General features: G+C 43.9%; 1 protein-coding gene across 1 annotated transcript in view; it reads left to right on the top strand.

Annotated features, from left to right (window-relative positions):
• Positions 1–464: 464 nt before the first annotated feature.
• The window catches only part of LOC148032344 (uncharacterized), a 33,323-nt gene continuing 22,966 nt past the window's right edge, over positions 465–10,821 (top strand). The window contains exons 1-2 of the mRNA XM_087682975.1: positions 465–1,030; positions 4,030–4,147. Coding sequence (XP_087539101.1) covers positions 578–1,030; positions 4,030–4,147 — 571 coding nt within the window. The 5' untranslated portion in view covers positions 465–577. The remainder of the gene's footprint in view (positions 1,031–4,029; positions 4,148–10,821) is intronic.

Genomic DNA, 10,821 nt, shown 5'->3' with positions numbered 1-10,821 from the left:
CCATTTTTGCACAATTGATAGCTCATTTAATTTGCTACTCCAAGGCGAAGCTCTGATTAAAAAAAATCTGCATTTCGACACTCGAAGGATCACAAACACGGACTTTCATTGTATTGGTGTTATAGTTTTTTGGGGGCTAGAGAAAGAACGTGCGGGAGTGAAAGGAAAATTTTAGAGCCAAGCCAATAAAATGGCATTTGAACTTTTGTCAAGGGTAGATTTGGGTGTGACAGGCCATTGAAAATAACCACTTCGCCAATCTCAATTTGACGTGATTGGTGATAACTTAATGACCCTCACTTGTCCTCTTGAAATATGTACCCTAGAGTGTCTTTGCATTCGACTTATTCTTTCCAATCTCCATGCATTTCAGCATGGCACTGGAAATTCCTCTTGTGCCTACAGGGTCCGCTTCACACCAGGCCTAGAACCCCGGAGGCGTGTCTTGTGGACACTCCGGGCTCCCAAAAGGACCCGCCCGCCTGTTAGTTTGTTTTGGCCCTGTAAATTCCGGAATTGCTCTTGCTCTTTATGGAGGCTGGCAGCAAGATTTCCAGACACACGGTTGCGTGAAATAATGCAAGGCATTCTCAGATGGAGAAAGCTCCTCACCCGTCCTCCAGCAAGGCCTTACTGCAGCAGCACTGCTGAAGATCTGCACCAACCAGCAGGCAAGCACGCAGCCGGCCATGGATCATCATCATCATCTTCCTCTTCTTCCATTTCAGCGCCGAGGCTTTGGGCCATGGTTCGGACCACCACGAAAAGGGGGCGGCTCGTAGCCTCTCTCAAGGCCTGGAGGGTTCCCGCCTGCATCGACAGCTCCGTAGTGGGATTGCCGACGCCTCCTGCACCTTTCGGAGGCTTCCATGTGTATGTGGACAGACTGCAGGCGCATCAGTACTTCTGGAGCCTCGGCCACCTCGTCTTCCTCTGCACCAAGTTCCAGCTAGACATCTATGACAAAGTATGGGAGTTCGACGCCAGGGCTTCTCAACTGGTCTGCAGCGTGCAAGCTTACCCTCAAGTGGTATGTGTCTGCACATTGCAATGTGTGCTTATGTCTTTGCCTGTAAAAGCTGCTGTTATTTGTCGTATTTATTCTGCTTGTATTCAGCCAATTGTCAATACAAGTTATCGGAAGGTGTGCTGACAACATCTCTTTTCAAAAGGCTGAATGATAAAAACCGGAATTAATCAGTAATGTATGAGAAAGGAGAAATATTATTCCTTAGCCTCTATAAGTTGCTATTACATGTTGTTTATTCCTTTTTTCCAATTCCTTTGTCTTGCATTAAAGTCCTCTCCTCTATGAGAGAGTTAAAACCTTTTCTCATGACATTGCCTCTTTGATTATATAACTTTTCTACCTTGACATGTTAGTATGTGCAAGCAACAAGCTCACTTTCCTTTCTTACCTAGTTCCTTTTGGAGTGTCTTTTGAATCCATGCATAGTCTGTTAGTACTACTTATATGGAAGGCCTTGAAACTAATCATTTGAAAAGATGGACTGTCATAATATATTATTAACTAAATTGTTGTTACATACCAGTAATAACTTTTGATAGGCTACTTCAAATGGAGCATGCCACATGTTGAAATGGAGCTTATGAAGTGTACTTTCAGCCCATGTAGGACGCATGTTGCTGAGATTTGGGCAAGTACAAAATTGTTCTAAAACAGTATGCAGTATGTAGGTAGGGTGTGGTCAAAAGGGGACATAACTTGCTAGTCTTTAGCCTGTTGGGCATCTTGGAGGTGAGAAAATTCATTGACAATAGTGGCTGGGCGCGAGGAGGCTTCTTCTAGGGGTGGGCCTTGCCATTTGATGAGGTAGTCCTTGATGGATTGAGATCTTAAGTGTTTATCTCGTTGCCCAATGATTGCCTCGGGGTTATACTAAATGATATCTTCTTCGTCTATGGGGGGGAAGCTCTTCCACATGGTCCATTGAGTTGCCAATGAAGGGCTTCAGTTGGTTGACATGAAACACATTGTGAATCTTAGTGATAGGGGGAAGCTCTAATTGAGAGGCCAAATCATCAACTCTCTTGAGGATCTGGTAAGGGCCATAGAAACAGTGGACCAACTTGTTATTGTTGCCTTCTTTAAGAGTGGAGTAATTGGACTTAGACACTTTCAAGAGGACTAGCTCCTCCCCTTGGAATTCCAAATGCCTTCTTTTCTTATCATCATAGAGTTTCATGTGAGTTTATGCCTTTTGAAGATTCACCCTGCATTGTTGAAGTAGGGCTTGTATGCGATTTAACTCGGCTTTGCTCCGAGGGTTGATCTTATCATTGAATAAGACTCTAGGAAGAGGAATCTTATACCCGTAGCTATCATCAACCAAGAGGTGTCATCGACTTCCACCACCATTGTGATTGCCATGGCAACACAATAGGTAAGGCACTTAATACAATCCACATGAGTATTTATGGGTGCAGGGCTTGGTATTGTGATTGAGCCTATCAGGTTGTCCCCTACCGCCTTTTCTCTACGACTCACACACCACTCAGTGGGTGGGTACTCACTAGAGTGATAAGGGCGTTAGTTTAATAGCTTGGCACACTATAGATTAATTATGGTATGCACACATAAGCTTGACTACTGATTAAATCCTTAGCATCTGCACTCCAATAATTAACATCTGCAGGGGCAAACACAGAGTGAATATATTGTGTGTTAATGCTAATAAATGTCCTGAGACGAGTAGTGTGCAGGGGCTGATTGGTGCAGTCTTGTATTCAGCCTTCATTTTTTGGTCAGTGCAGTTTCATTCCTTCATTCTCTACGTTCAGCTTGCCTCTGTCTTCCCTTCTCTCTTTGTGTTCATGATCATCTTCCATTGTGCATTTCCATGTAAAGAACCTATTGTTGCATTCTTGTCTACAGAGCTGGAGAACAGGGCTACATGTATGAGTTGCTGTGACTGAAAAGTCGCTTGCAGGGCTGCCTTCTCCAGAGCAGAGGCTGGTCAAGCTTCAACGGGAACCAGAATGACTTAACTATCGATAGGAATTCAGCATTCCATGCTTGCACCAAGCATATTGTGGATTCCTACCAATGCATGTTAAGAACTGATCAGTGACAGGGAGCTGGAACCTTTTATTGTTCCACTTTAGACAATGCGACAATTGCTTTTACAAAAGCTCTCATTTGAAAATTCCCTTTGATTGCACACACACACACACACACACATGCACACGCGTGCGTGCACACAAATTTTAAAAAAAAAATCCAACATTCTTCTTTCTGTTCTATCTTCACAGCATCCTCACTGGCAGTGCACTCATGCCCTGCTTTCCTCTTGCTCTCCTTTTCCATGCTTTTTGATAGATGGCGGGGTTCTTTTCCCATCCATTGACATTGTCTCAATCTTGAGTCTACTTGTTTGCTCTTGTTAAAGATGTAGGTTTAAAGGGATTAAGTATTCATGCTAAGACCCAACATCGTACAGTAGCATTTTCATCATCATTTAAGAGTCAGCTGCACTTGGTGTTTCAGGATTGCCTTTAAGCTTGTGTGAAAAGGGGTAGCTTGACAATTTGGAGTTATTGCTTATGATAGACTGAAAATGCAACAAATTGGGGTTATTGCTTATGATGGGTGAAAAATGCAAGTTATAGTAGATGCCATGATGCACTCATAAACTATAACAAGCATTTATTTCTCATCTACGGTTCACAAGGCCTATGTTTCCAGTACTTCAAGAATTTTTTCTCTATGGCCTCACACTTTTTTTTGGGTTACATTTTAAAAAAGCATCAAATTCTTTAAGCAGTAAAATGTTGTGTGTAAAATGAATGGGTGAGCATACTGACATTATAAGGGTTATTCCTCTAGTATGTTCAAAATTTTTGGTATGAACACATAATTTAAAGAATTAATTAATCCGTTCTACATAATATGATGCAGTGTTTGCTGTTCACATTTTGTGGAATTTATGACTAATCCTGTTGTTTACTTTGTGTGAACTCTACTGCTCTCTGTGGTTGATAGAATGCTTGTTTGCATGTTTTCTGCAGGTAAATTTAGTTGGAGGTGATGAATTTATTAACTTGACATTTGTCAATCCTCGGAGGTGGGGGAGGAGAGTCCCAATTCTTTTCACTGGAGAGGAGGAATGTATAGGTGTCCAAAAGGGTAATCTCTCTGCTCTCTAAAGTAGAGCACCACCTTGTTGGAGAAAGGTCCGCAATGCTGTTTATTTGTCCTATTGGAGTGTCATTTTCTGCTTTTCCATGAAACTCTCTGTTAACAATCATCAGCAGAGGAATTTTTCTTATTTGTTGCAACCTTCAGAATACTGGGTAGCTCTCTCATGAGGCTATTTTTAGCTGAATATTTTTGTATAGAGCTTTCAAAACATATTCTTTGGATCTATCTTGCTGTATACATGTGATATTTGGCCATCCATCCATCCCTAGTGTGCCTGAAATACAAAGCCCTAAAAACTAAGATTATTTTGTCAGAATTTCCATTCCATCAGACTCTCAGCTAACCAGCCAGTGATTGAGCTATCTCCTACCATGTTTTTGTCAGAGTGAAGCAATGCGGAAGCGAATGACCAAGACAAAGAGTGAACAGAGAGAGAGAGAGAGAGAGAGAGAGAGAGAGAGAGAGAGAGAGAGAGAATCTGCAGTGAATAATGCTGTATAAGGATGCAGAAATATACACGGGTGCAGAGAGAATGTTTGTGTATGTCTCCACCTTGAAGATCTCTGTCTCCGTCAGCCCTGAGGGCAGTCTCCACAGTCTGCAATCTGAAATCTGTGAAAACAACTATGAAAGACTGCTGCAATCAGGGCCAATAAATAGGCCAGCAGGAAATCATAAAAAAGACCAGGTTGGCTGCTCTGACAACAGTGCTGTCTGACCAGCCTATTCGACCTGCTGCAGCGTGTAACCTGCTCCTGTCAGACCTGCCACATGTCATTTGCACCGATTGCTCCTGTTGCTCTTGCTACTCTTGTCTGTCTAGGGAATGACCAGCTGTCCAGCTCTAACACCCCCTCTCAGATCCTAGACATGGCAGAAGGTTAAGGGATTTGGAGTGCTGTTAGAGTAAAGCCTGAGGAAGTGCCTTGGTAAACAAATTTGCAAGATTGTCCTTTGTCTTGCAATAGACTAGGGAAATGGTATTATCCAAAATCTTCTCCCGAATGAAATGGTACTAGATCTCAATATGCTTCATTTGAGCATGAAACACAAGATTCCTGGCTAAGGCAATGCAACTCTCATTGTCGCAACTGAAGAACAATAGGACGTGTTTGCAGGCATTCAAGCTCCTCCAAGAGCCTGCGAAGCCACACTGCCTCACATGTAGTAGAAGACGCCGCTTGATACTTCGCCTCAGCTGAAGATAGGGCAACCGTGGGTTGCGTCTTGCTGCTCCATGAAACAACACCAGCACCTGAGGTAAAGTAATAATCTGTCATAGACCTTCGATGATCCATATCACCAGCTTAATCTAAATCACTCCATCCTATAAGTACCAAGTTTGTAGCACTTGGACCAATGGGATAATAGATCCCAAGATCAAGAGTCCCCTGTAGGAACCACAAAATCCTCTGAGTAGCTTGCCAATGCACCATCTTGGGTTCACTCATGAACTCGGCCAGCACATCTACAACATAAGTCAACATGAGTATTAAGAAGCCAGATCAAGGAGCCAACCAATTGTCTATAACGGGTAGCATCCGCCAAAGGAGATTCGGAATGGGCTATAGCCTTCCAATTTGGGTCCATAGGAGTGGTAAGAGACTTGCACCTCTCCATCTTATACATAGTTAAGAGCTCTTGTACATACCGCTGTTGGGAAATAAGGATCTCGCTTGGAGTCTGATAGATCTCATGACCTAGAAAGAGACGAAGAAGTCCCATATCTATCATCTCAAACTTCTCATGAAGTGCTGCCTTCGTCTGCTCAACCATTAGAGTATGGTCATCTGTCACAATCAAGTCATCCACATAAAGGACAAACAACACACGACCTCCACCTGAAGTATATACATACAACTGGGGGTCGGCTTTGGAACGCCAATACTCAAATTTCTCCTGGAGGAACGAGTCAATCTTCTCATTTCTAGCTTGGGGGGCTTGCTTAAGGCCATAGAGAGCCTTCCTCAACCTGTACACCTTACCATCAAAAGAACCAAAGCTAGGAGGTTGCTCAACATAGATTTTCTTCTTTAACTCCACATTCAAGAATGTAGAGTTTACATCTAGCTGTGATAGATCGGCCATCGTCTATGGCTAGCCAAGGCAAGAACTATGCGAATAGTAACCATCCAAGCTATAGGGGCAAAAGTATCATGGAAATCAATGCATGGATGCTATGCAAAACCTTTAGCAACAAGGCGGGCCTTGTGCTTGTCCAATGTGCCACCACTGCCGTACTTGGTCTTGAAGACCCATTTGACTCCATTGATTTTTTAATGAGGAGGCTTCGGCACAAGATACTAAGTGCCATTCTTTGTAAAGAAATACCCTAACACAGAAACATAAATAGAAACCGTACGACAAGCACAGACTGATAAAAGAACACAATTAGGGTTAGGGTAACTCAGAGACAATGAACATAGAAAATAAATGAAGCGATATGATTGCTGAATAGACAATGCCCATGCAACAAACACACTATGCAGTGAATGAATAATGAACCTCGAACTCTTGTGTCTCAAGGATCAGGGCAGGGGCAATGAGCTGGAGTGTGTCGCACTCCGAATGGATCCCGAATTTCAGCAAGGTAGCCTTCGGATATCGAACACAAATAAATGCAGACAAGAAAGGTTGGATCTGATGTAGACGGTAGTGCATGAGAGAGAAAGACTAAAAACGCAGGTGAGGAGAAGGAGACTAAAAACACAAGTGAGGAGAGAGAAAGACTAAAAACGTAGGTTGCAGGAGAGAAAGACTAAAAACGCAAGCTGCAGGAGAGAAAACAGCAAACGTAGGTAGTGGAGAGAGAATCTGCTGCGATAAGCTGAGGTGAGAAAAACAACAGCAACAGCAGGGAGGAGAGAGAAAATTGAGCAGGCGGCAGTTAGAGAGTGATCAACAACAGTCTCTCTGTTGTAAACAACTGCAAACTGCAGGTGAAAGGTTGGAAATAGGCACCAGACTGTAGATGACAGCAAGGGAGAGCTGAGATTGCGATATCCTCCACGAGAGGGGTGTGGGCAGCAAGCTGAAAACACTTGAAACTTGTAAAAATGAGATGTGTCACTGAATCGAGGGCAACATACTTATTTATAGAAAGTTTGGACCCTCCCAAGTGGGTTTGTGCTTGTGGGACATAGACACTCTCTAGGAACGCATTTCTTTTAATTAAATAAGATTACTTCACTAATTAAGCATGTTTTGGGGCTATTTAAGTTTTTGAGGGCTTTTTTAAAAGATTTAATAGATTTAGCATTAAATGAGGGTTGCAAATCAGTTTTCGTCTTGTTGAGTATACGTGTCCCGATACAGGAGAGTGATAAGGGATGGTCAGACCCAAGACCTTCACAAAACAAGCATACTATCCCTACCATACCGGGTGTTGATGAAGTAGGAAAATGACTAAGGTGAGGGTATGGCAAATAATTAAAGCAAGCAAGACAAGCAAAGCAAGTAAGCGAGCTAGGGAAAAACCCACCTTGGAGATTGCCATGTGCAATACTATGAATATGGTGGATTCAAAGTCGACCACTCCAAAGGACCGAAAAGGGATAAATACGCATAGATGCATGTTCACAATGCAACGGTGCCACTTGGACAGTACCCTCGTAGGGGAATTGCTCACATGCCCAAGTGTCCTTTTACAATCATATCATCTTGATAGTGCGGATGAAGTTACAAATGTCCATAATACAATACAAAAGAATGAATGAATGTCTAAAAACTGGAAGCATCATCACTGTCACTATCAAGAGCTGGGGAGTAGGTGTTGAAGAACCAGCCAGTTGACCGCTTTGGTCAAGATGTCCGCAAAATTATTTGATGAAGGCATAAACTCTAGGCGGATAGTGCTTAGCTGAACCTACTCTCTGGAAATGTCGAAGTGGACTCCCACATGCCACGTCCGTGGTGTGATGAGCGGATTGCCCACAAGGGCAATGGCACTTTGGAGTAGACAACGGTGGGAAAGTCGCCAGGAAAATGAAGCATCGCCAGTAAACTCCTCAGGTAGATGGCCTCGGTGGTGCCATTGAAGAGAGCCCTATACTCAGTCTCGGCCGTGGAAGCCACCACCGTCTCTTGTTTACGGCTAGACCAAGAAATGGGAGTCGTGCCCAAGGTAAAGAGATAGCGGCCATGGGAACGTCGGGTGTTAGGATATCTTGCCCAATCAGAATCAGTGTATCCTTGCAAGCATAAACTAGAACCATATGTTAATCCATAAGAATAAGTACATTGTAAATAACGCAACATACGAAGACATACAATTCAATGTGACATCCCAGGTGCCATGAAATATTGATTGAGTATGCTAACTGAGTAAGCTAAATCTGGCCTAGTATGAATCAACCAAAGAAGTTTTCCTACAACAGACCGATATGCATATGCATCGAAGGGTTGACCTAGGGTATCCTTCGACAAGTGGATAGTGGGATTAAGAGCATAGAAACAAGGGATTGGGGACGGGAACGGGCCCTGGGTGGAGGTCGGGGGTCGGCCAAAATCAAAGAACAGGGACGGGGGGGGAACAACATATTAGAAAAATGCATTTTCACATATAAAACAGCTTTCAGCTCATCACATTGGACTCTACTGTAATGAAATATATAAACAAGCACAGTTTGAGCTTTAAAAACATCATTTTTCATTGAATTTTATCAGCATATCGCATAATGAATATGAGATGAGCAAATGACAAATACAAACCGTATGGATAAACTTTAACAATCAATGTATTACAAAAGAGTTCAAACTTCAAACTTCAAAGATAGAAACTAAAAACAAATGTTCAAGGAGAACAAATCTAAAGAAAATTATCATGATCTGCAACAAAATGAGCATCTACAAGCTGTGCCATGTGGCAATAGATTATGACATCATATAGGCAGTTGGCAACTGGATACCAAGCTATAACCATCCATAAACTTGGAACCAACATACAAAATGAACTCTAGCAAGGAATAAGGCCAAATCTAGGGGGGAATCATCATCATCTTTAGCAAAATGCTCATCTGCAGCTCTTGAAGTGCTAGCCTCATGATCATGGGTGCCATGCATAGTCTCCATAAAACAAGTATGCTCCTCCTCTTGCTCCATCTCCCACTGGGTAAATGGATCGGTCTGTGATGTAACACTTCTGCAAAGCATTCTCAAGTTGGCACTAACAAAGACCAAATCATTTGCTTTTTCTACTCCAAGGCGATTCCTCCTCTTTGAAGCAATATGACTGTAGGTGCTCCATAATTGCTCCAAGCAATGTGAGAGTGCGCAACGGAAGAGGAAATACGAACACGGAGGGAGAGAGAGAGAGAAAGCAGAAAATAAGGAAGAGAAATCTGCACTGACTGAAATGAATGCTGAATACACTGAAATGGATTGATCAGTCCCTGCACGCAGCCCAAAGCGTCAGTGAGGGCACCAGATCAGGCTGATGATGACGGCAGCACCGAAGACGGAGGAAGATGACGGAGTCGGAGTGTGCACCTGCCAAAGAAGGAGGGAAGTTGATAATACAACTGACTGCCAAGTGGAAAATGGCTATAAATAGCCAAAAAACCCACAAACTGGCCGACCTGAAATTTGAGGCCATAAATATGTCCGACCAGCATTTAATGCTGGTAAAAATGCCAGGAATGCTCAGAAAAATCCCGGAAAGGGTGGACAATGTCCGGCAGGTGAGGCAAGCTGATGAATGCAGAAACTGCCCCGGGAAATGCACATCTGAGTGCTCTAGAATGAGCTACCTCCTCCGTCAAAACATGTGATAGACAAGTCAGAGTTCCTAATGTCCTCGTCTGACTCAGACTGAGGCTCACAGGCAGGAGATGACAAGGCATGACAAACATGACTGCTAACACCCCCTCTCAGATCCTGGATGTGGCTGAAGGCCAAGGGAGAAACGGATCCTGGGGTGGTAAGAGGAATGCCAAGGTCAATGAAGTCCGTCGATGTAGACTGTTGCTGAAGGAGCTCCTCACGATCCTGGGAATCCCCCTCTAAAACACTAGGGGCCAGGGAATCCACAGCCGCATCATCGAGATCGTCCCCCTCTGAAAGGGATGGGGGGTACGAGGGAACCACCGGAGGAGAAGGTGGGGGATGGGAAGGAACCTGTGGAATAGAAGGTGCACAAGCGGGAATGGGTGGAGCAATAGACTGCCTCGGAGGACCCTGCATCAAAGAAGGGGAATGGAGCCTATAAAGCCCGCTCTCCTGCCAACCTGTAGATAAGACAGCTCCTGTAAGTGAATCCTCAATAACAACGGCATGCTCGGTGAAGATCACTCGTGTGCCAAGCCTCGTAAGGCCATAAACTGAGAGGAGGGGAAGGCCCAAATCCGGAACATGTAGGGCCTGTGAAAAGGAGCTCGAAGGTCGGTCGGTAAACAAAGGCAATGTGCCAACACCACTAATAGGCACCGATAAAATGTCACCAACAGTGACTGAACCCTGTGATGGACGGAGATCCTGTAACAAATCACCTCGGGGAGTCATATGACTCGAAGCACCACTGTCCACTAACCAAGGCTGCGCAGAAGACACTGCAGCCACGGAAGAAGGATCCTCTCCTCCGTGTTCGTGTTCTTCTTCCGTTGCGCACTCTCACATGGTGAATCATAGCCATGTCTTCAGAAGATATCGTCCGACCGAGGGAT

This window comes from Lygodium microphyllum, chromosome 8 (genome assembly GCF_053477565.2).
Source record: "Lygodium microphyllum isolate KBCC chromosome 8, Lygodium_microphyllum_v1.1.10, whole genome shotgun sequence".
Lineage (NCBI taxonomy): Eukaryota > Viridiplantae > Streptophyta > Polypodiopsida > Schizaeales > Lygodiaceae > Lygodium > Lygodium microphyllum.
The sequence above is the reverse complement of the archived record's forward strand: the minus strand, read 5'-3'. Positions and strand labels throughout refer to the sequence as shown.